This window comes from Rattus norvegicus, chromosome 14, assembly GCF_021556685.1.
Source record: "Rattus norvegicus strain SHRSP/BbbUtx chromosome 14, alternate assembly SHRSP_T2T, whole genome shotgun sequence".
NCBI lineage: Eukaryota > Metazoa > Chordata > Mammalia > Rodentia > Muridae > Rattus > Rattus norvegicus.
Genome location: NC_141547.1, coordinates 16,136,894 through 16,163,081, shown reverse-complemented (window position 1 = coordinate 16,163,081; position 26,188 = coordinate 16,136,894). Strand labels below are relative to the sequence as shown.

Sequence of the window (26,188 nt, the reverse complement as noted above, 5' to 3'; positions counted from 1 at the left end):
GCTCCATGAATACCTCATTTTCTGTAACGGCTGAGTGGCACTCCACCCATTTACTGTGTTTCCCACGTGTACTCTAAAATGTAAGCTCCGCGGGAGGAGAGACCTTGCCTGCTTGCTTCGCACTGCACCCTGGGTACTAGAAGAGTCATTGGGCGTCTGATTGCTTAGTTCTCACACTGTAGCGTTCTTTCTCGACTTTACAAAACTGCTGGTAAGACACTCTGTCAATTAAATTGTCAATTTAATAATTAGCTCTGTCAAATAAGGTCCGTTTGCTCAGGACAGCGCCTGAAGCACAGACCCAGTCTTTTGGATGTTATTCCTCACCTCTGCATACTCAGAAATGACACGCATGGTGATCCTCTAAATGTCCAACTCCTACAGACTGAAACGTTGTCCGAGCACTTAAACAGCGCTTACACGGGGAGACTAGTTTTACTGGGATGTTTGTTTTAGCATACGAAAATGAGGGAAAAGATGTATTGCATTACGATCACAAACCTGACTTTTTTTTTTAAATACTTAAGAAAGAGGATGCAATGAAAGGAATCAAAATGCTCTCGGGATGGGGTGGTCCAAGTGAAGAGCATTTACAGTTTTTCTTTCTTCTACCCGTCCCTGAGGTATTCGAATTGCAACGAACACGGTAACTCCTAATGGCGGCGTCGGTGGCAGGGGGCGGGGAACACCTGTATGTTCAGAAAGGAATTCCAGTGTCCCATGGAAAAGCCAGCCCGCCATATTTTACCTCCTCTATGATAGGCACAGTTAATTACCCGGCCCTGAGCAGGTTCCACTGTTGCTGAGCCGAGCAGTGCTTTGATGTGCTTGGCCCCTCAGCTTCGATTCCCCACCGCACCGAATTCACCTCGGTTCAGTACGGTTCATCCTCCATCCTGCTTTGGCCACTCCTGAAATCTATACGGGCGGAACAAGAGCCAGTTTGTCTGTTACGTATCCCTTCTTTGCTTGTTTTAGTTGGGCTTTAGGTGTCTGCTAGTTATTATTTTTTGGTTGGCCTTTTGTTTTTGGAGAAAGACTCTCTCCGTGAAACTCCGACTATCCTCAAACTTGCATTCTTCCTCCCCAGGGCTAGGATTGGAAGCACTGTGGTGACCGGAATGAGAATGGCCCCCATGGGCTCCTATGTTCGAATATTTGGTTCCCAGTTGGTGGACCGTTTAAGAATTAAAAGGTGTGACCTTGTTACAGGAGGTGGGACACTTGCAGCGGCGGTAAAGGCTTTAAAAGTCCACACCAGGCTCAGTGTCCTTCTCTGCCTGCAACTTCCAGAACAGGTGTCAGCACTCAGCTACTGCCTGCCCCAGTGCCATGACTGCCCACAGGCCCCCTTCCTCCTACCCTGTCCTCTCCACCATAATGTTCCTGGAATCACTCTCCGGAACAGTAAGCAAGCCTCCAATCAAATGCTTCCTTTTATACCTTATCGTGGCTTTCACCACACCAAAAGAACAGTAAGAAGGCATGCATTATCCCAGCGACATATTCTTGAAAATACTGTATCTTTGCAAACCTAATCCAAGAAATACAGAGAAATACGAAATACAGTGTAACAGAAATGCCTAATTAAAATTTAAAGCCACTCCATGACCATGCATTCTTGGTGTTGGTTCATGTCACTATTACATAATGGACAATAAAAGTCCTCACTCAGGGCTGGTCTCTCAGCCAGGAGACTCTTAAGCTTTAAGTGCCAGATAGAAAAAAAAAGGAAAGTAATCCTGTGTAGATTTCTGTAGTGAGAAACATTGTGGCACCCTCTGCTGTCAGGAAGCAAAATCTGAGGTTCCCCATAGAGCTTTTGTTTTCCTACAAATTCCTCCAGCAACCCTGACCCAGAGGCTGGCAGTTATGTTACCAGATGGAGAAGAAAAGGTTTAGAGCAGGCAAGACACAACAGCAAGAGAAAAACACTGAAAGGCGGGTCTAGTGTAGTGTGTGTAAAACAGGGAGAAAGGAAAGAGGCAGCTGGGTCAAGACTCTCTAGTCAGCAGATTGCACAGCATCCAAACGCAGCCACTGCCGTCTAAGCCCTCACAGGAGCAACACTTCACAAACAACCCCTGAAACAGAGAGGTCAGGTATAATGTCCAAGGTCACACAGCAGAGCCAAGAGGCAAGCTCTAGCCCTGTCCCAGAGCTTGTCTTTTTAGCCACGTTTGTTCCACTTCGGAACAGTTGCCTAGGACTGCTACTGGCAGAGGGCAATCTTCATTAAATACATTGACATTTCCTCCTAGTTATCCTTAATCTCATCTAAAAGGAAACCGATTGCCAGGAAAATTTGCTTCATCCTAGGCAAAGAAATCAAGAAATCACTTCGGTCCCTTGCCCACAATTTAGTCTCTCTGAAATTGAAAGTTTTCTTTTCTCTTCTAAATTTAAGGACAAATTAATTCTTTAGAGATAAAGTTATTGTGAGATCAAAATGTTTTTACAATAACCCCCAAAACCACGCCCTTCAGCACTGTCTCACGGAAGTTGGCGTTTGTTTTCCAGAGCTGACCACACTCAAAGACATGAGCTTCGCTTGTAACAGAAGGGTGGGCCTGGGTGTGTGAGGTGGAAGTGCTTTCTTCATGACAGATGCAAACGTTAGTTCCCCTCCTCCTCAGTGGAAAGGTCTGTGAGGGCAAAAGGGAGCTGGGGAACTCTAGGCTGTAGGCTACATACACAGTAGGATAAAACTCCTCATAATGGTGGAAGAAGGAAGGCCTATTCTGCATCCCTTGACAGACAGAACAAGGCCCAGTGCGCTCAATGCTGTTTACCCTGCCTGATTTCCCTTGTTCAGACTCCAAGTGATAACAGAAGTACTTTCCTAAACCCTGTTGTAGTTAGAGAAATTTTTACAGTTCACTACAGTCACAACAAGAGACACCCCAATGCTATGAAGGTAGAAGCCTTAATGCCTATAAGGACCTAGTTTGTGACAGACAGTCCCCAGTGTCCCATACTTTATCCTACTCAGCATTCACCAGACAATCCCATGGAGTCTGGATGCCAGGTCAGTTTAGCTTATCCTAAGGAGAAGCTATTCTTTTCATCCTCCCTAACTTATCTTCAGAAGGACTGTGTTAGGGTCCTTGGTAATCGGAGTTGTCCTCTGTTCTTGCTTCAGTTAACCAAATCAAAAAAGCCTGTCCCTATTTAGTGGAATACATTTTTCATCTTCCTTGGCTTGTCCATTCATCTCCATCTCTGAGGAAGAAGTTACTTGATTGGTGAAATCTGGGGAAAAGATCATTACAGGAATATGGACTGGGACATTTTGAGCATCAATGCTTTCCACAGGCGGCCGAAATATTTAGGATTCGCTGCTTCCCTTCCCAGGAGATGGGCCCCATGGACAGAAGCCTGGTCGATAATGCCTGGGGAAATTCAATTTAGAGTAAAGAAGTACACATAACCAGATACCTGGCATGTATCCGGTGCAAAATACATTCTGTGAAATTGAATAAAGGTATCTATTGGGCAGATTCCAGCAGGATTTAATTGACCCTTGTATTTCTACCTTGAGAAAGTTGTGGTAGCATTCAGTTTCAACCATTATGTTCTAGAAATAAACATTTCTGAGGGAAAATTTTTCCAAGAGATTCTGTCCGTGCACGTGCATACACACGTGTGCCCATACTCTTACAGAGAGTGAAAACTTGAGAACAAATTACCCTGGCATCTCATGCAAATTCAAGATTCTTCTATTTATAAAGCAAGTAAGAAGGCTAAGGAGAAACTTTCAAGTCAATAAAGCCAGAATTGAACAAGAGACAAACCCAGGAGTATTATGAAGATACAAGTACAGTTAGAGACAGGTCTGAACAGTTTCACAGCTGTGGTTGGGGTAACCTAGGAGAAATGGATGGATTCTTAAGAACCTACAATCTAGCAAGACTGAAAGCAGGAAGAATAGAAGGCTGAAAGAGACCAAAAGCAAGGAAATTAAACCAATAATGTAAAAACTCCCATCAGACTACAGAAACAGCACAGCAGGCAAGGGTTCCTGCAGTACTGGACAGAGGCCCAGTGGGTTCCTAACATCTTCATCAGAGAGTTCAGAATTACCTGTAACCCCAGCTCCAGGGTGGGAGCCAATGCCTGGCCGCAGCAGGTAACTCTCTTCACATGCAGATCCCCACACACAGATAGATACATACTACATATAATTTTAAAAAGAAACAAGAAACTCCCATCGAAGAAAAATGGCTTCCCAGCAGAAGTCTACCAAGTATTTGAGAATTAACACCAGTCCTTCTATGGTCTTCTGAAGGGGGCGGGGAGATGACCATGGTAATCGTAGCAGTGATTTTATGCCCCTGCCCCACGCTAGCCGATACAGCTCCCAAATAAAAGACACAAAAACCTGGAATTTCTATTAATAAGCTGTAAGCCTAGACCGGGCTAAGTCCCAGTCACGGGCTCTGTGGTATTTGCTAGCTGAGTCTTGCTCTGTTTGTTCTGCTCCGTGTGTGTCCTCGGGGCGATTTTCTCTTGGTCATGGGCTCATGGTCCATCCTGCTTCACGATGACCTCCTTTTTCTCATACACCTTTAATCCCAGCACTTGGGAAGCAGAGGTAAGCGGGTCTCTGAGTTCGAAGCCAGCCTGGTCTACAGAGTGAGTTCTGGGGAGGCCAGAGTTATACAGAGAATAACTGTCACGACAAAGAAAAATAGTTTTCCTTTGCATGATTATCAGAACATTTTGTAAAGATGGTTGCTGATTGTTTATTCAAACTGTTTGGATAAGAAAGGGAAGACCCCTTTTTCCGTCTCCTCATGGTCCCTACTCCATCTCAAGTCCCACCTTTCTCTCTCTCCTGCCCAGTTACAGGCTCTAGCCCTTTACTGTCCAATCAGAGAATACTGGGGAGCATTCTCTACAATACTCTGGACAGCACACTGCCCATATCCAGACGGCACCTGATCTTAGGGCCACAGAACTCAGTGTCCAAATACACAGTGCACAAGACCAACCCCACCACTTATCACCCCATTTACAAGGTCATCATTATGGCAATATCAATGCCAGCAAAACCAAAGGAAAAATGACAGGCCAATGCTACCGATGAGCACGGGTAATAAATATGCCACCCTTAATAAAAAGCACCCGGTTGATATCATATGGTAAGAAGTTAAAAGTGCTTCCTGTAGGGTCAGGAACAAGAGGAGGATGACTGGTCTCACCTCTCTTTTTTCCCCCCAACAGAATACTGGGAGATTTAGCAACAGCAAAGAAAGAATAAGATTTCCGTTCTAATTAGGGTTACTACTGCTGTGCTGAAACACCATGGCCAAAGCAACTTGGGGAAGAAAAGGGTAAATATTTGGCTTACACTTCGAAATCACTGAAGAAGACAGGTCAGGAACTAAAGCAGGCAGGAGCTGACACAGAAGACATGGAGGGTGCTGCTTACTGGCTTGCTCACTTCAGCTCGCTCAGCCCGCTTTCTTATAGCACTCAGGACTACGATACGGGGATGGCACCTCCCACAATGGGCTGGGCCCTCCCCACCCATCACATATGAAAATTCTCCACAGGCCTGCCTGCAGCTTTGTGTAAAGTTGACATAAAACTAGCCAACTGACACGTAACTTATCAGCGTGACACACCAGCACATCACCAGTAAGCAACAACCTTCCCCTTCTTGCTCGTCAACAAGATCACATTAATTTTTTTAAAAAAATATCACAATATAAAAAAGCATCTTAAAAACTTAAAAAGTCCCACAGCCTTATAATTTCAAACACCTTAGAAATCGTCTCTTTAGAAATATCTTCTTAAAAGTCTCTTTTAAGTCTCTGTCAAATTCCAAAATCTTTTTTTTTAAGTTTTAAGTCTCTAAACTGTGAGCTCCTATAAAATCAAAACAGAAATACTTTACTTCAAAAGCGAAGAACCAGGGCTCAGTCACCACCTGAAGAGAGCCAAACCATGCTCCAAGAACGTAAATAACTTGTGACTGATGTGGGGAATCCACTCGCTCTTCTGGGCTCTTCCAAAGGGCTTGGGTCGCTTTTTGGCTCTGCCCTCTGCAGCATGGCTTATATTCTAGGCTCAGGCGGGCTCCACTCCGCGTCTGCTGCTGTCCTTCGTGCTCATCCCGTCAAACTGTCTCTGCTGCTGCAACCGCACTGCACTTTTATTGATAGCCTCTCCTGGGCTCTCTTCAAAGCCTCCAACCCTGTCACACAGCGCTGAGCCTCCGAGCCTCCGCCACTCTCTATGACCGCTTCACATCTTCAACACCAGCACCACCCGGATGACTCTCACGCTACCACTGCCGGCCACCCGGGTGACTCTCATGCTACCACTGCCGGCCACCCGGGTGATTCTCATGCTACCAAGTTCCACTGCTGGCACGAGATACAACCTGGGCAGCCTCAGGACCACAGCGTCTGCGTGCTGACGGTGAGGAGACGCTCGCCAGATTTCACATCAATGACACTGGTCTCTTCTCAATCACTCAATCACTCCAGCTGACCACTGTCAGTTTCCCCAGTAAAACAAAGGTTTCGCTTTCATGGTTCTGGTATCTCATTAACCACAGCTGAGTCTTAAGGCTCAGCTAACCACAACCACAGATTCTCACATCAGAACAGCAAGTGGCCCTGAACAGAATCATTAAAGGACTCTCTAATTTCCCTCTGAAACTTCACAAGCCAGGTCCCCATCATCTGCACTGCTCTCAACATTCATCTCCCAAGCTCCCACAAAACCACCCACCAAGGCTTCGAACATTCGATGGATTTTCTCACCCAAAGTTCCAAAGTTCCAAAGCCCCCCCCCCCAATCCTCCTCTGAGAACACATGGTCAGATCTGTCACTCTGCCTCCTGGTACTAATTTCTACCCTAGTCAGGGTTAAGATTGTCGTGCTAAAGCACAATCAAAGCGACTTGGGGAGAAAAAGGTGTGTTGGCTTTCTACATCACTGTTCATCATTGAAGGACGACGGCAGGAAATCTGGAGGCAGGAGCTGAATCCGAGGCCATGGAGGGTGCTAACTTGCTTCTCATGGTTTCTCAGTCTGCGTTCTTAGAGTCCAGGACCACCAGCCCAGGAATGGTACCACCCACAATGGACTGGGCCGTCCAACTGATTACTATGAAAATCCTCTACAGGATTGCAGAGCCCATCTTACAGAGAGGCATCCTCTCAACTAAAACTCTCCAATCTCTCATGACTTGATATGAAAGTCGCTGGCACAGTATTCAAGCATCATACCAAAGAGAAATTGTCTTCAGATGACATCCCAAGTACTTAAAAAAAATAAATAAAAAATAAATAACACCTCCATGAGAAAGTTCATACGTGTACTTGGGTTATATCTGCTCCCAGTACTTCCCTCCAGTCCCCACCAAGACCCCCTAACACATCACCGAATCCCACCAATGTCTTTTTCTTTTTTGGAGACAGGGTCTTATGTAGCCCAGGATGGCCTTGAACTTAGACCTCCTAAGTGCTAGGATTAAAATATGCACCACCATATGCCTAGCCTGTCCTTTTTATTTATTTATTTTTAATGTGTATACTTTACTGTTGGTATGTGTTGGAAACCCTGAAATTCTGATCTGGGTCCTGGGAACCAAACTCCGGTGCTTTGGGAGAAAAAAAGCAGGTGCTCTAACCACTGATCCATCTTTCCAGCTGATCCTTTCTTCTTTTTGATAACCCACTGGGTCCAACTAATTAGTGCGTTCCATGCACACACAGGGACAACCATCCACTGGGGCATGGACAACCCACCCGCAACCCACGTCCACTAAGAAAGGTGACTGTCCTCCCTTGGTGCGAGCCATCAACTCTTCTTCAGCTACAAGCCGGGTTCAGGAATCACTCCACCCGTGCAGAGCTGGCTTGACCTCAGAAGGGGCTCAGCAGGCAAGCACAGCTGCTCCGAGTTCAAGTGCAACAACAGCCTTGTCAGGACAGAGTCCAGTATTCCCCAGCCGCTCTCTTCATCTCCCAGGTCCTGTGCTCTTCCCCTCCACCCCCACTATGCTGTTCCCTGAGCTTTGGGAACAGGGGCTGATACAGTGACCCGTCTATGCTCAGCACATTAGCGTTGGTCCTAAAACTGAGGTATATTTAATTCTTTTAGACAAGCACAGAAAAGTGTGAAATGAGAGCCCTTTCCAGGAATGTCTCATCCTATTCATTATCTCCTGCTTCCGAGAATTTAGAAAATAATCCATGTCTACACTGACGATACAAACTGCCTGCATTAATAAAACAGAGTACGTTGACCAAATATGAGGAACAGCAGACTGTACCTCAGGAGCTTTTCTATTTAATGTTCACTGCCTTTATAAAGCGTCTAGAACCACAACTGGCTTACATCTGCTTGATAAAATACCGACTGAATAAATTACTCTGTGGAGAAGTAATTTTGGCAGGCCGAAAGAATTCTCAAAGCTTTGGAAGAGCTCTGTTACTTTATAAACTACTTTCCCAAATCGGTCATCCATGAGAGAATCTCAAAACAGGGAATGTCTTTCACATGATAAAATGGCGTATTTTGTCACAACAGAGCTAAAAATAAACCTTGAGAAAAGTCTGTAAAACAATGTTTCAGTACAATTTCATTAGTAGTTTATTACATAAAATTTTATGTATAGGATCCTAAGGACTGTCAGAAAATTAAAAAGCACATGTAATTAGATTTTAACAATAAGAACTTAAAAATTATAGTACAGCCCTTAAAATCAAAGACTAGTTAAAATTGAATGTAGTTCTATCAAGAACTAGAAATTAAGTCTGCGTGCATAGTGTCACTTAAAGTTCCATGAAAATATAAAATATTTCGATGACTGTGACTATATCTGGGACAAACATCATTGGCTTCAAAACTTGACACTAAGTGACTTTCCAATCAACACACACTCAGAGGCTTCATCCAGTGAGTGATATTCTGATTCCATCTGAGATCTTGAGTCCTTGGTGTATAGGTATGATCTGTTGACAGGTACAAACATCTCTACGCATAGTTAGGACACATCCGGACATCGGGGTCTTCCACACAGAGCTTCATCTACATCCCAGAGCTGTTCTCCAGCCAAGGACAGGCTTCTCACTGCTCATCCATGGACACTGTGCGGCCTCCAGCCTGAGCAGTATTGTAGGAGTCACAAAGCTTACATTTCATGCCTAAGATATGGAACTGGACTGTGGATCGTCCATTACAGTCATTGCAGAGAATCTGAAAAATGGAGAGTAAGAACTTTAAGCCGTGTAACTACAAGTGACACTGCCTGCACTGACAATCATTTGAAAGTCAGATAAAAGATGTGAAAACACACACATCTAAACGTTTCTGAAGTGAAAATGTCACTTCTCCAATGAGTATTTTAAAGGTAATTAAATGGCTTTGAATTCAGAAAATGAATCTAAGCACAGAATACTCAATTTAAAATAGTTCCTAAAAGCATACATAATACAAGCAAGAAAATTAACATGGGTACATTCAGACCTCATACTTATTAGGCAAAACTTAATATTTAAAAACAGAACACACATGATGACTTCATTATTTTCACTGGCATTCAGAATTTACCTTAACTAATAAAACTGAAATGTCTATAAATTGGAATGTTTTTTGCTTAATTTTTAGGCTTATGCATCAGGAATGAATTCAAGAACAAGACTTTCTAAATGAAAATTCTAAAGTCAGAGGCTCTTGAAAATTAAAGTGAGGCACAAGTAAAACAAAACATCAATGAATCCACTTCTGACTTTAGCAAGCCAGCTGCCAAGAATTCATAATGAAGTATTCGCCTGCCACCTAGTGTTGAAAGAAACCACACAAAGGTATTCTTAGGGCTTTTCCTCCCCTGGTCAGATATCAATATAACAAAGATTATTTAAATCATTTCTCCCTGCTTTAATTAATTACAGTGCCACTATGTCAAAGCAGTCATTTTTAGAATTTAAGCAAAGAGGCAAAAGTCAGAAAGGATATCACCGAGAAACCTAAAAAGCTCTAAACATGGATTCTACTCACATCAACGGTCACGTTCTGGTATTCGGATGGCATAGGAGTCTGTGCTACCTCAATGTCTAATTGTCTCCAGTACCGAGTCATGTCTAGGGCAGAATGCATACACAATGGGCATCTGTAACCTCTGCAAGAGACAGTAAGTGGGATCTACGTCAACTCGGACACACAGAAGACACAGCACACTGGACACAGCCTCCAGAGTATTACTCTACAATTCGACTTAATGTCTCAGGAACCAGAAAAAACTCCATGCTAAAAACGACAAATATTAGATTCAGTATCTTCTGATACTTTTACATAATAAGTCTTCATCCTTAACACTCTAAAATAGAGAAGAACTGTTACTATTCTTTGTAGAACTATGTCTTTCCCTAAAAATACCAATTAAACTATTCATTACTAAGCACCTTTCATTTCTTAGGACTCTGATGCAAAGAACTGGTTTTCCTAAAATTTACCCCAATCACAGCGCTACTTCCTTTCCAAAGTCTTTCAAACGTTGCTCCCTGTCTAGTTATTAAGTTTCCTGCTCATTCATCAGTAGAACGGAAACGCATTTCTACTCTTTCCTACTGCTCATCTTATCGTAGTTCCAGGTTTAAGGAAAATGTACTGGTTTTCTTTGCAGTTCATTGCTGGATCGATATACCAAATTAATAAAATTTGGACCCTATTCCTCAGTGCTTTTCCCAGTATATATGGCTGGAAAACAAGAGGTTTTTGCTGCCTCTCACTGTGAGAGTATGTAGGCATGGTAAGGACACGGGAGCAGAGGTGCAGTCCGGTTCCCCAAGATCATCCCACGCTCAGCTAAACAGCAGTCATGTACTCTCCTCACTGCCGTCTATGTATCTACCAAACCCAGACAGTGTACCCGGCCATCGTGTGTGCCCACCCCACCACCCTCTCACAAAAACAAACATCTGAAAACTGTAAGCTTTTTTTTTTTTTTTTTTTGGTTTTTTTTTTTTTTTTTCGGAGCTGGGGACCGAACCCAGGGCCTTGCGCTTCCTAAGTAAGCGCTCTACCACTGAGCTAAATCCCCAGCCCCAACTGTAAGCTTTTAAATTCATCAAAAACTTACTCTTTCAACATTTCTTCATAACACGTTCTGAAAGAAAATAGAACACATTTCAGTAAAGGGAAAGTTCCATCGCCTGCACACACTCTGAGCAGAAGAAACTCATCTCACCTATGTAGGAGATGCCCGCATGGCAAGACATGAGCAACGACACGGGAGGTATGAATGTCCTGAAAGGAAGGAAGCCATTAGTGCTTGCATAAAGACACCAGTAACACCCAAGTACTTCAAACTCAAAACAGGAGATTCCCAAAGTGAAAAATATTCCACACTCACCTCCAAGCATATTGGACAATTCTGCCGGGAAACATTTTCAATACACTGTTCAAAGGAGAAGCTTACATTAACAAAAGCATCGATATAAAAATGTCAACTATAACAGAATTAATAAAATGCATAAATACAATAAAATAAACTAAGTAAAGGAGCCAGTGAGATGACTCAGTGGGTAAAGACTTGCCACCAGGCCTGAGGTCCTGAGTTCAATCCCTAGAACCAACACGCTGGAAGGAGACCCCACTCCGGCAAGCTGACCCCCAGAGGTGAACTAAGTTAGAATGCCAGCAGTCAGGAGTTTTGATCGTGGCAAGACATGTCTGGTTCTATAGAAGGAGACAGGGGAAACACTAAGCCACAGGTGATCCCCTTGTTTTCAGTAGAAGCCAGGATCCCTTACTAATATTTAAACAGTGAATAATAGCTGAAAATGTTTAAAAAGAATAAGAGAACATATATAGCTTTCTAAAAATAACAGGGTTTAATGCAGAGAAAAATGCTTCAAAAAATGAATTGAAAAATCTGGATTATGATCTCAGCCCTGCCATTTATGAATGGCATCTACGATTTCAGACAAGCAAGCATTTCTGCAGTCTAATCTTCTCCATTTATAAAATGAAGCTAACACGTATTTAATGTTTGTTCTCAAGTACACTCCATATATACCAAACCCACCTACCCTAGCATCTATGTAATTAGGATGTTTCTGGCAGTCCATGGCATTGCTAAGTGAATGAAATGGGATGACTGTGTATACACACGTGTGCATGTGTGAACACAAATGGATTCTGTATATGCTCTGGAAACCAGAACAGAGCCAGAGAAATATAACCCATGAGGCCACTGACTCCGGGCTATCATCATTAGCCTGCCTTTTAATTTTTACCTTGAGCAAAGGGGCCTCTATGTAACTCAGGTGAGCCGTGAACTTATTATAGCAATTCTGCCTCAGCCTGCCAAGTGCTAAGACTGCAAGCACGTGCCACAATCTCTGCCAGTTTACTCTGCTCACAGCCCCAAGGTTTGAAAGTCAGACTCAGTCTTTAACAAACCCACACTCTGCTCATCAAGTTCCTCACTCTGAGTCTCAGCTATCGCTCCCTAGCGCTCACTAGTCATGCTGACTTTCCTCACTACTCTACAGTTTTAGGTCGAGTCAGACCTAACATTGTATTTCTACAAGAATCTTTTACTTTATCTTCTACAGAACACACTGATTATTAAATTATTTCAAATATTCTTTATGTCTATATATTCTTTCCCTCCGTTCCCCGACCTCTGTCTGTGTCTGTCTGTCTGTCTCATCTTCAGACAGGAAGCTATTATTAGTCTCTGCATTGGAATGTCCTGTACTTTTATACTTTGCTGACCCTTCATTCTTTAAATTCTTAGATAGAATCAGTACTATAAATATAGACTATTTTTAAGTAGGGAGAGGGTCTGGAATTACAATAAAATTCCTATATCCACATTTATAAGTCTTAATCATGAAAGGAAATACAAAGAATAGTAATTATCCTTAGAAAATAGGTTATATCACTTAACCTTTTCCCTTCTAAAGTTAATCTTAGAAGCAGTATCAATGATAAGAATCAATAAAGCAACTGAGAAGCTGTACTGGCTGGTTTACGTCAACTTGACACAAGTTACAGTCATCAAAGAGGAAGGAGAATGAGTTGAGGAAATGCTTCCATGAGATCCAGATGTAAGGCATTTTCTCAATTAGTGATTAACGGAGGTGAGCCCAGCCCATGGTGGGTGGTCCCATCCCCAGGTTTGTGGTCCTGGATTCTTTAAGAACGAAGACTGAGCAAAAAGGAGGAAGCAAGCCAGTAAGCAGCACCCTCCATGACTTCTTCGTCAGCTCCAAGATTCTGCCCTATTTGAGTTCCCATCCTGACTTCCTTGAATAACGAACAGCAATATGGAAATGTAATAATACAGAAATGTAAGCCAAACAAACCTCTCTTTCCCCAAGGTGGCTTGGTCATGGTGTTTCTACAGCCATAGAAACCCTAACTAAGAAGCTGTCAGTAGCGTGCTAATAACTGCTGTGGGCAGTCTTACATTACAGGAGTAAACTGTGCACCCAAGATTCTTATATATATGTATATTTTATATTACCTACTTAATTCTGCTTCTTAGGAAAGCAAAAAGTACAGTTGAAGTTACTAATATATGAAAATTTTTGCATGTTTCCAAAACATTAAAATTTAAGCTGGTTTTCAAAACCATTACATTTTTCTTAAATTATGCAAACTGCATAACGTACCTTGTGTTTTCCTCGAAGAGTCATGGCTAGGCATAAGTTACATTTCAAGCAATGAAAAAAATCTTCCTTTGGACCAATCCTAACAAAATATAACATGAAGACCAAAAGATTATTTTTTTAATTACATGATAATTTGCCCAAACTTAGGCTTACTGTAAAAATATTCAAACCACACTAAGAATATGGAGAGACTACTGTCTCCAGGGTCAAAGGTAAATACCACAAGCAGAGTGACACTCTAAGCCTTCTTTTCTTCTTAAAGAGGGAAACAGACGCACAGGATGGGCACAAAATCTGAGTTTTATTTCTTACACAATGCTAATGTACTGTTGTGGACTTACTAATATATCCATCCCAACGGCTATGACATCTGTCCACAGGAAACCTCTTCCTAACAGTGCAGGGTATGGATGTATCATGTTCAACAATGTTTCCTTACTGATTTAATTTAGATTATTTTTCAGGATTCCTACAAGTGACGCTAATGAGTCAGAGGGACCATCAACTATGATACTGGCAACCTGAGCCTCCAAAGACTGCTGGCTGCATTCCCACAGACAGTGATGATCCATGTTCCTCACAACCTGAACATCAGCACATGTAAAAATTACACCACTTTAACTTCATTTCCCAAATGACAAAGGACTATTCTTTAATATAAAGAAATGTTTATATTTCTGTGAGTCTTCTGTTGCTATGCTATGCTCATTTTTCTGCCTGGTTATTTGCCCTTTATCAATGTAAAAGAAATCTTTATACAGTCTGGTTAGTCATCTTTTTCATTTATGTACGTTAGAATTACTTCTCTAGTCTGTGGTCTACAAAGTGAGTTCCAGAACAACCAAGTTATAAGCAGAGAAACCTTGTCTCAAATAACTAAAACAAATAAATATGTGTTTTTAAATGTTCAATACTACTTGACTTTTCAAAATTTTGCTCTCATATGATAAAGACTATGATCAAACTTAAAAACGCAATACAACATTCTTAGAGATTTACAAGCAAAGTCATCAAGTTCAAAGTCCTGAGAAAGAATAAAGATTAAACTTAGCATTTATAAACTCTTTAGCCAATATATCTACTGTCCACCAGCCCAATTTCGTTTTTATAAACTTTGTCCTAAATCAGGCAGTGGTGATGTAAGCCTTTAATCCCGGTAATCGGGAAGCAGAGGCAGGTGAATCTCTGTGTGTTCAAGGCCAGCCTGGTCTACAGAGCTAGTTCCAGGACAGTGAAGGCTATACAAAGAAAGCCTGTCTCAAGAAACAAACAAGCAAACAAATTCTGTCTTAAAGAATAAAATTTTGTATGATTCTATTACATTTTCTTTATTAGAGATCTTCCAAAGGACATAAGGTCCGTGTTGAAGGCTAGCTTCAACACCACAGTTATCTGAAGAGTAGTAAATATGCAGTCCGAGGTAACTGGAGCAGTGACAATAGTAGCAGACAATTTACGGGGCCAGCATTGGAAGTGCTGGTGAGAGCAAGACTTAACTATCCAGGGCCAGTACTGTCTGTGACCAGCAAGAAACTGAACTTTGTAACTCTTTGGGGGTCAGCAAGAAAGAAAAGCAAAGAGAGAAAAATCATACACACACATTGGATGAAGCAAAGCAGGCTCCAATGAGCAAAGCTCCAACAACAGACAGACAGACAGACAGACATTAGGTGGATAGAGCAAAGCTCTAGCAAGCAAGTTCAACAACTTTATTTTTCTTAGCTTTTTTATACCCCCTAATACAAAGTCCTTTATGTAAAAAGAATTCAAAAACAGAAAAAAATGTTACACATGAGGGAGCTATCGCAGGATTATTGATTATAAATTCAAAGCAGTAGTTTTATCTATCTTTCATTCCATAAGCTCATGATAAGTTCAAAGCACAGTTTTGAATGTAATAGAAACACCCACTCCTTGTTCCTGAGCTTACACACCAAGACCTGTGGCCTCCTCCCTGGACCTAACATAAAATGAATGTTTTCTCTTATCATTAATTTATTCCAAGCCTACTTTTCTTCCTAGTGTAATTTACATGTTTGTAAAATATGAAAGCTCACTGTACTCCTTTTCTAACCTATGCAGCCTTTACTTACTAGTCTATAAAGAGAGGGCACATTCTATTCTTGATTCTAAGTGAATCCATGCCTCTCCAGGATTTACCTATCGCAGCCACGCAAAATAGTGGGCCATCTCCAGGAAGCTCAATTGACTACTGTAGCTCCTCCTACATGGAACCTTTTTATAAATCTGATATATTTACTGTGTGTGTGTGCGTGTGTGTGTGTGTCTGTGTGCACGCACGCGTGCAAGTCCATGTGGGTATACATGTGGGGGTGAGAAGATGGGGTGCATGTGTATACCATGGCAAGTGTGTAGATATCAGAGAAGGTTCTCTTTTTCCATCAAGTGGGTCCAGGGATCAAACCCACACTTGGTGGCAAGCACCTTTACCCATGGAGCCATCTCAGCAGCCCCTTTTATGGGATCTTAATGTTCTTATTCTCCTGTATCTTAAAACATTATGCTATTCTAGAATCTTAGCATTTCACTCACATTAATTATTAATTATTACCGACAATCCTAGCCCAGAGGCTAGAATGATATGGTTAATAGGTGTGTTGTCAACTAGACAGAATCTAGAATCCCTCAGGAGATGGGCCTTCTGGCATATCTCTGGGTAATCATCCCACTGTGTTAACTTACAGTGGTGGCACCCTCCCTGGCCAGTTTCCTGGACAGTACAACAGAAAGGGGACTAAGCAGCAGAGCACACTCATCATTCTCAGGCTCCTGGCTGTGCAGGGAACATGACCGCAGCCTCAAATTCCTGCATGATAGACTGTATGCCAGAACTAGGAGACCAAAACAAACACTTCTGCCCTTGAGCGGCTTTTGTCAGGGTACTTTATGCCAGCAATGGGAACTCAGACAAGGATGGTAGCAACGACTCGAAGAACAGTACAGGAAATCACCACCATTTCTCCGGTCCTTCAGTTCTCTTTGTGTACTGCTCAAAGCACTGCATCATCTACTACAGAGGTAGTAACTCTGAAAACACCTTCTTTGTAGAGCTTTTCCTTTTTCATCCAAAACAGCAAAAAGTAAATAAAAAGCTAAATGCAGTGGTACCATAACACACTACACTCCAGGATAGGCTTTTCTACCCAGCTTCTACGAACATTTTGGACCAGACTGTTCTTATGACAGGAACTGCACACTATAGGACTTCGAGCATTTTTGGCTTCTCCCCCAGTAAATGTTATAGTATTATCCTGTTCCTGGTTATGACAATCCAGAATGCATTCTCTCAAGGCAAAATCATCCCAATTAAATAAGAGACAGAGAGACAGAAGAACGAACCATAGGAAGAATAGGAACCCCATAGGAAGAACAACAATATCAACCTATCAGACCCCACCAGAGCTCCCAGGGACTAAACCACCAACCAATGAGTACACATGGAGGGACCCATGGCTCCAGCTGCATATGTAGCAGAGGACGGCCTTGTCTAGCATCAATAGGAGGAGAGCCCCTTGGTCTGTGAAGGCTCAATGCCCCAGTGTAGGGGAATGCAGGGCATTGAGGCTGGAGTGGATGAGTGGGAGTGAGAGCATCCTCATAGACACATGGGGAAGGGAGGGGGGGATACAAGGGGGGAAAGGGGCTAACATCTGAAATGTAAATACATAAAATATCCAAGAAAAATAAAATTAAAAAAAGAAAAAAAGAATGAACCCATAAAGTGTCACCATCATGACCACCCTAACACGACCTCAACAATGAAGACACCAATGAACATGCCAAACTGCACAAGAGCCCATCAAGCCTCAACCCTACACACAGAACTACAGGCACCTCAGTAAAGTGGGGAGCAGGAGAGGTGCTCCCCACCAGGGAAGAGAACATCCACTGGTTGTCCAGTGCCAAATGGTCATCCCTGAAAACATACAGATGAGTAACATAGTATGGACTCAACAAGTTATAGTTAGGAAATCTATGTCCACACCAATACATACATGCATGCAGTAACAACTGATGGAAAGAGACCAGGAATTTGAAGGAGACAGGGGATGAGTATATGAGAGGGCATGGAGGGATGAAAGAGAAGAAATATAATTAAATTACAATCTCAAAAATAAACAAAAACAAAAAGGAATCATTGCACTGAACTCTAATAATGAGCTTATAGGCAATAAATCAGATGATGACTTTCAGATGACTGTATCTTAGATGAATGATCTCACTTAAAACAAGAAAACAAAACAAAACTGGTACAGGCCTTTAAACCCAATACTCAGGAAACGGGGTGGCTCTGAGTTCAAGGTCAGCAGGGAAGAGCAATGAAATCCTATTTCAAAACAAGTTCCTTCTGTAAACTGTCTGTACTGGTTGGAATGACAATGTCCCCACAAGCTCCAGCATTTGCATGGTCGACCTCCTGATGGTGGGGATGTTTGGAGAGGTTTAGGTATGGCCTTGCTGGAGGACGGTTGCCACTGAGGATGACCTCTAAGGCTCAGGTGATTGCTAGTTCTCAGTCTCTGCCTCCTGCTTACAGCTCAAGTCATTAGCTCTCAAGTTTCATGGTCCAGCCACCATGCCTGCCACCTGCTGCCAAACTGTCCCCACCATCTCACACCTAACCCTTGGGAACCACAGCTCAAATAAACTCTCTTCTAAGATGCCTTGGTCATCTTGTGTTTTATCACAGCAACAGAAAACTAACTGATACACGATTGCCCAAGTGTGCTGACAATAACTCAAAAAGGACACATTATACACAGTACCTACAAATCCCACAGCTCTCACAGTGATACTGCTTCTTGTCTTTGTCAAACAGGTGGCAAATACTGCAGTAATATTCTCCAAACAGTGTGCTGCAGTCCTCACAAGTCTGCTGGGCCTGAAAGGGACACAGTAATTAAAACCTTGAGAACTTTATCAAAAACTATTTAAACATCCGGAATTTATGTTAAAGTTTGTTTAGCCTACTTTATGTTTTTAAACATCTAACAACAATGTTGCTTCCTCAGAGAGTTAAGTCTCACTTCCAACTTCTGATTAAATGTTTTTCAGTCCATCTTAAACCTTTAAAAAGAATGGGGCTGATGCCATAAAGCCTTACATGCTGGAGTTTTTCACAGTTGATGCACTGCACTTCCTTTACTTTGAAGCGGTCCAGCTGATGATCTTCGTGGGTGTCGTGACATAGCCGGCATGTATAGAGCTTGTCACAACAAGGTGCCTAACACCCAGGGAGCAAAGGGGATACAAGAAGAAGACAAGTTAATACAAAGAAAGGGGCGTCCTTCCTCCTTCTCTGGATCAAGGTCACAGATTACAACCAGAAGATACGTGGCTGGCATTCATTTCCTGGCACATTTGACACTAATAATCTTCCCCTTCAATATCTGTTTGAATAACTCTAAGTACAACTTTCAAACACAACAAACAAACAAAAACCAACACCGAAATCTCATTCTCAGCCTAAACAGAAGATAGGTAACGCCTTCTTAGACATTGTCAGAAAAAGGAAAAAAAAATCATTTATATACCTTAACATTTAAAGACAAAATTTTCACAAATCATGATGCATACATCTAATATTGCAGAGGATGCAGTAAATATAAAAAACAAGAGACACCCACTGTTTGTTTTTTAAATAGAATCTCTCTATATGGCCCTGGCTGTCCTGGAACTATGTAGAACAGCCTGGCCTCAAAGATCAGATTGTCCCTGCCTCCCAAGTGTTAGGACTAAAGCCAGGCATCAACACACCCCGTCTCACGGGTTTGGAGAATGTTGATAACTGCCAGTTGTCCACTGAAATCTGCTCCTTACTTCCTGAGCACATTACCCAGTTAATCTACAGTTGGATCCCACACATGATCATATGCCTTAAAATACATCAAAATAATACAACAGGAAAAAAAAAACTTGACTCTAAAATAACCACATGGAACAGAGGCTCTATACCCGTCTGGAATTGTTATAAGGAAAGAAATATACAGAAATGTATTCTTTATTATTTAAACATCATTACTGCTAGGTCACTTCATGAGTATTTAATTTTTTTACACTGCTATATCAAGAAATGCCCAGGCTTGGGATGTAGCTTAGTGGAAGTTATTTGCCTAGCACCTGCAAAGTGCTAATTTCATTACCTAATCTCAGCATCTAAAATTTTCCAGGGGGAAAAATCATTTATATGCCTTAACATCTTTACTGTCTGGTTTTGTGTGTCAACATGATACAAGCTGCAGTTATCACAGAGAAAGGAGCCTCCCTTGAGGAAATGCCTCCATGAGATCCAGCTGTAAGGCATTTTCCCAATAAGTGATCAAGGGTGGGAGGGCCCCTTGTGGGTGGTGCCATCCCTGGGCTGGTAGTCTTGGGTTCTATAAGAAAGCAATTTGAGCAAGCCAATAAGCAGCATTCCTCTATGGTCTCTGCATCAGCTCCTGCCTCCAGGTTCCTGCCCTGGGTGAGTTCCTGTCCTGACTGACTTTGGTGATGAACAGCAATGTGGAATTAAGTATAAGCTGAATAAACCCTCTCTTCCGTAACTTGCTTCTCGATCATGATGTTTTGTGCATGAATATAAACCCTGATTAAGACAATATCTAAGGCTGGAGAGATGGCTCAGTGGTTAAGAGCACTGGCTACTCTTCCAGAGGTCCTGAGTTCAATTCCCAGCAACCACATGATGACTCACAACCATCTGTAATGCGATCTGATGCCCTCTTCTCGTGCGTCTGAAGGCAGCAACAATGTACTCACAGATATAAAATAAATAAATCTTTAAAAGGAAAAAAGACAACATCTAGGGGTTGGGGATTTAGCTCAGTGGTAGAGCGCTTGCCTAACAAGCGCAAGGCCCTGGGTTCGATCTCCAGCTCCGGAAAAAAAAAAATCTAAAAAAAAAAAAAAAGACAACATCTAAACACAAAATGTTTTAACTTCACTAATATTTACTAATCATGATGCATATAACTAATATTGCATAGGATGCAATAAATATAAATTTGGGGGGGGGGGGGTAACCAAACTTAAGACATTCTCAGAGAAATAAAAAAAAGCTGGACCGGCTGGTTTTGTGTATCAAGTTGACACAGCTACAGTCATTAGAGAGGAAGGTGCCTCAGTTGAGGAAATGCCTCCATGAGATCCAGCTGTAAGGTGTTCTGTAAGTGATCGATGGGGGAGGGCCACATGGGCATTGTGGGTGCCGTCCCTGGGCTGGTGGTCCTGGATTCTATGAGAAAGCAAGCTGAGGAAGCCAAGGGAAAGAAGCCAGTGTGCAGCAGCCCTCCACGGCCTCTGCTTTAGCTCTGGCCTTCAGGTTCCAGCCCTGCTTGAGTTTCTGTCCTAGCTTCCACCAATGATGGACGTATATGGAAGAATACATCAAATACGCTTGCTTTTGGTCATGGTGTTTAGTCTCAGCAATAGAAACCCCAACTAAGACATTAAATTAAAAAAAAATCCCTAGGCCAGTGGGGTTCCTGTGCTATAAATGAACCATAGCATAGTTCATCCTTTATGCTGAAACGTTATTGGCTTCTTGTTCCCCCAACATACTCTAACCAAAATATGAAAACATCCACAAGGATCCCTTCAATACCTAAATGTTCTCACTTTAAATGGCTTTGTATCCCAACCCTCCTCTGACACAGTCATAGACTTAGACCACAGCAGTTAAAACTCAGGGCCTTGTTATACTCTAAAGCTCTTAAGGATAGCAAAGAGCTTTTGACAGTGCACTACAGCTACAAGGTCTCATTTCAAGGTTACTAATGGTTCAAAGCTCTGTTAATTATTTCTCTGTCACAAGTCTGACTCCTTCCCTCATTCTGAGAAAATGTCGCCATATACTTAAGCTTGAATGACCAATCTTTTTCAAGTCAAAAAATGTTCCATGAACAAAGCAATTAACTTACTTCACAAGCCAACTAACTAAGAACTTTTCCTCGAGAAAACCAAAGTGCTTGCTGAAAGATTTCTATTTGTCAGATAAGTTATTAAAAATGTTTATGAGTATGAGCTAAGATTTAATAAATGATTTTAGTGCAAGAAAGGAAAGAAGGAAGGGCAGACGGAAGGAAGGAGATAAAAGACTTAGCAAGCTATGGAGTGCAAGTCAGTAGTAAGCAGCATTCCAGCATGGCCTCAGCTTCAGTTCCTACCTCCAGGTACCTGCCCTTCAGGATATCCTGCCTTGGTTTTCCCTAATTAACTGTCACAGGAAGGGCAAACAATAAACCCTTTGCTCCCCATGTAATTTTTGGTTCTGGTGTTTATTGCAGCAATAGAGAAGCAAACTCCTACGCTCTGCCTTGCCAGCCAAGATCAGCCTCACTTGTACGCTGGGTCTTCCCACTGTGACTACTCACTGGTTCTCTTTCCTGCTGCATTACAAAATGACCAGTGTGCAGAAACACTGTGACACAGCTGTCAGCAAAACAGCCACATTTTTGCTCTCCTTGGCAATAAAAGTCCAAAACTGCTCTATGCTATTTCCAGTATCCCCTCCAAGGAAGCTTTATCCTGGGTCTTTCACTGACACATGTTAAGATCAACAGTGACCTCCCCTTGCCAAATCAAAAGCCAATTGTCACTCCTTCTCTTACGTGAACAGCTAAACTTGATCTAGTACATGACTTGCTCCTTAAAACACCTCAGCTGGCCTCTCCTATTTAAGCAAAAGGGAGAGGGGAAAGAAAAACAATGCTTGACACTCAGAGAAAAATATTTTAAGTGCTGTGAAACACAAATTTGGTTGTGCAATTTCTTTGCAGGGGTAGGAGGGGAAAAGCAGATGTTAAATTCAGTTTTAAACCTTTGAAACCTTAAAAATATTTCAGTAGGAATGTAACCAAAAGAATAATATTTAACTCCTTATACATTAGACAACTGACCAGTTTGAAAAAACTTCATCCAATGCAATGAATCTCACCAAGCCGTGGCCTGCAGAAAAAGGTTTAAGCTGTCTTACAGATCTAAGCCTATCACTTAATCCTAACTTTTAAGCTCAGTGACCAGCAGGGCTGACTGTTAGGGTTAAAAAAGAAAATGTTGATGACCACTGTGAGTAACAGTTAATTTCCTACTGGTCATTTCTGGGGTCACACCTCCTCAACACTCTAGTCTGCAATCATCGCACTGTTTATAAAGAAAGACGTTCACCTTTGGCACAGAAGACTGGATCTGGCGGCTCATTCCGGTGAGCCCAGTACTCTAGCAATGACCCATATACACCCCCAGCCCCAGCTCCATTTTTTTCTCATTGGCAATAGCACCTCCAGGCTGGTATTCCTTCTGCCTCAGCTTCAAAAATAGCTGGACGTGTGCGTCTTCTGGAAGTACAGGCCTTTACCACTAAGACTTCCTTCTAAAATTGTGTGTTTTATAAACAAGCCCTTTAAAATGTAACTTGCTCAAAATTACAGAGCAAGTTAAGGACATATCTAAAGTATGAGGGGAAAGCTGTAAGATTCCAACAGTCAAAGTTTCTTCTCAATGGGAGGAAACTTCTAGAGACTGAAGCCAAGCCTTCGGCATTTTAAACTCGAGTCTAAGGCTGAGTTATAACCTCAGCTCAAATCTCAGACTTTCTCAACACAAAATATTAACACTATTTCTTTTAAAAAAAAAAAATCAGATAAGTCTTAACTGTGTGAGGGTCATTTTTAAAAACTCTAGATGACTAGAACGTCTCAAGCCAAGAAAGATGATAGCATATATGCACTAGGCACTTCTCCGATACCCAACTTAATGGCAATTACACAACTCTCATTTCACACATATATTTTTTTCTGGACAGGTCTAGGCATATTCCTAGACAGCAAAATGAAGCTGACAAGCTATACTATAAACTTACTATACATCCTGAAATTATATTCTGATTTTCCCCTTGCTGCATCATACACACTTGACAGAACTGCTTAGGACAGGCCTTTCACGTCCTCATTCTACTGTCAACCGCAAGTGAGGAGTAAACCCACCAGGGAAGTGACTTTACGCAAGGGCCAGATCTTTACAAACAAGAACTTTGCTTGCAAAGTACAAAAGCTGAGATCGAGTACAGAACTCATGCACGCCTTGCCAAAAAACGTTTCCTGCAAGGGGAACCCAATTCCAGATGGAAGGTGTCCTGACAAGCAGAGCAGTCTAAAATTTATGCCCACGACTAAGTTCCTAGCCCAACCTGCCCGGGCCGCAGCTCATCAGTAAGTGCCCTTTAAAGTCATCACCTTGAGGAGACAGGCTCTGTCATAGTGCTCGCAACCCCGCGGCCCTGGAGCCGGGCTGCAGACGCCATCTTCCTGCGCCGTCGCCGCCATCTCCTCCTCCTCCTCCTCCTCCTCCACCTCCCTCCACACAATCCACAGAACCTTCCCCCAGCTTGGAAGCCACGCCTTAAAGAAGCAGAGCCGGTCTGATACCCCTCCTCCTCGGAGCAGAGGCCACTACAGTCAATATGGCGGATGATCACGTGATCTGGAGCAGCCGGATGTCCGGTTCCTGGAGGAAGGGGCGAAAGCCAAGTGAGACGCTTATTCCGTCGTCGACGTTAGTCGCTGTCGTCGCTGCTAACGGTAATAACTCTTAGGTTGGCTCTTCTCCCCCCCCCCCATTGCTGCCAGCCCAGATTGCGGGGCGAAGGGGACCACTGCGACGCCGGGCGGGCGCTGCTGTAGGCCGCCCTGGGCCGCCAGCGCCTGTGAGGAGCGGCCCTCCCTCTGCTCGGCCCGCGGCCGCCTCCAAAAGGGGCGGAGCTCGGCGGCGGCGCGCGCAGCTCCTAGAGCCCGCGGTTGGTCGGTTCTACTTTCCCTCCGCCTCCTTTAAAAGAGGTACCTGTCACCATCCAAGATATGGGAATGAAAAGTGAAAAAAAGCAGGCACACAGATGGGTAGGGGGAGAACACCACTGCATTAAATGAGATCACAACTTGGAGCGACACTGGAAGGACAATCGTGTGCGGTGTCCCCGGGGAAGGGGACGCTCAGGCTGAAAGTTTAGTGGCAAACAGTACATCAGCAGGCGTTAGTGGGCACAGACCTGTGGGAGAGAAAATCTGACCCCGTAAGAACATGAGAAAAATAAGCCCACAAAGTTGGAATCTCAGACCTCAAGGTGCATAACTAGATGTCAGCTCTTACAAAATACCAAGACTTTTATAAAAATACCAAGAACATTTTATCAGCAAAACCAGACGTTGGGATGGGGGCGAGGGGAGGCGATTGTCTAGGAGGAGATGCCTTTGGCTTAGCCCTAAAGTTACTAACGCATTTTAATTCTCTTACAGTTTTGTTATGTTGCTAAAATCATGGTGAAATGTTGCTCGGCCATTGGATGTGCTTCTCGCTGTTTGCCAAATTCCAAGTTAAAAGGACTGACATTTCATGTGTAAGACTTGCTGTACTCAGCAGAATACTTTTAACTTTTACTAAAAATTACTCTACCCGAGTCTGCAGTTACAAGTTTTTGTTCCCAAGTTCCTTTAAAATAACCTCGTTAAAATTGACAGTGGTTCCTTTGTAATGTGCAAGTTTTAAGTGCCAAGGAATGAAAGACGAGATAACACCACCACCAAAAATCAAATACCACCACGCACAAATTGTCAGAGTCACCTTTGCTAATGTTTGTATTCTAACTCTATTAAGTTCACTATTGTTTATATGTATTTACAATCTAAATGATGGTTCTTTGTTTAAATATCCATACCTTCTATTTAGAAATAGATGAGGCAAAGCTGTTCACTATATACTACAAATTCAGACCAAGGATTATTTAACTGCATTGCGGATAGAGTTTGAGAATTCTAATTTAGCGTTAGACCATTCCTGTGATATCCATAGGAAGGATCTAATAGGGTTTAATAAATATACTTAGGATTTTTGTGAAGCTGAAAAGGGAAAGATCTAGTTACTTTAACTAGGCATGGAAATAAAAGGTGTGTATGTGCTACTGTATCCCAAAACAATATTGAACCAGCTTGGAAAGTTTGAGAAATCTGATTACTGCCTCCCATCTGTCAGAATAGTAGCTCCAGAACTCTAGACTCTGGAGCTGTTCTCTGCATGCGTTCACAAAGCATTTATAGACCTGCTATACATGAGTTGCAGTACAAGTAATTTTCAGGTTTGACAGAGAAGCAAAAGCACAAGAGGCCCTCCTAGTCATTGAGGACAAATTCTGGATATCACCTCAGAAAGGGAAAGGCCAGAGGTCTTCTGTAGATAAAGAAAAACCTTTTATTGCAAATCTTGATAAAATATGCTAAATGGCCATTGAAACATTCATAAGATATGATAAAAATTTAAAGGCCATGTGTATAAAGAATGGTTGGCAGAAAAGTCTGGATATTGAAACTGAGCTATAAGGCCAACAGAATGTCTTAGCTGGTAAAGGCAGTTGTCACAAAGACTAATGACCTAAGTTCAGTAACTAGGAATCACATGATGGAAGGAGAGTGAATTCCCACAAACTGCCCTTAATCTATACTACCTATGCTGCGGAATGCTTATGTGCATGTCTA

At 42.5% G+C, this 26,188-nt stretch overlaps 2 protein-coding genes across 9 annotated transcripts in view; one reads left to right on the top strand and one right to left on the bottom strand.

Moving 5' to 3' along the window:
- Nucleotides 1–8,589: 8,589 nt before the first annotated feature.
- Nucleotides 8,590–24,381, bottom strand: Rchy1 (ring finger and CHY zinc finger domain containing 1). Of its 2 annotated transcripts, NM_001007618.1 has the most exon segments (9): nt 8,596–9,219; nt 10,021–10,141; nt 11,102–11,128; nt 11,210–11,268; nt 11,375–11,419; nt 13,647–13,725; nt 18,434–18,549; nt 18,772–18,891; nt 23,900–24,381. In NM_001007618.1, coding segments are annotated over 9 exon segments (786 nt in total). In that variant the 5' UTR covers nt 23,990–24,381; the 3' UTR covers nt 8,596–9,090.
- Nucleotides 24,179–26,188, top strand: part of Thap6 (THAP domain containing 6) — a 17,604-nt gene continuing 15,594 nt past the window's right edge. For 3 of the 7 annotated variants that reach the window (XM_087582932.1, XM_087582929.1, XM_087582930.1), the window contains exons 1-2: nt 24,196–24,499; nt 24,956–25,056. In XM_087582932.1, the coding sequence (XP_087439058.1) occupies nt 24,977–25,056 (80 nt within the window). In that variant the 5' untranslated portion in view covers nt 24,196–24,499; nt 24,956–24,976. Of the gene's footprint in view, nt 24,500–24,955; nt 25,057–26,188 lie in introns of all 7 variants that reach the window. The other 4 variants (XR_015636584.1, XM_087582933.1, NM_001107209.2 and 1 more) reach the window with 3 other exon arrangements.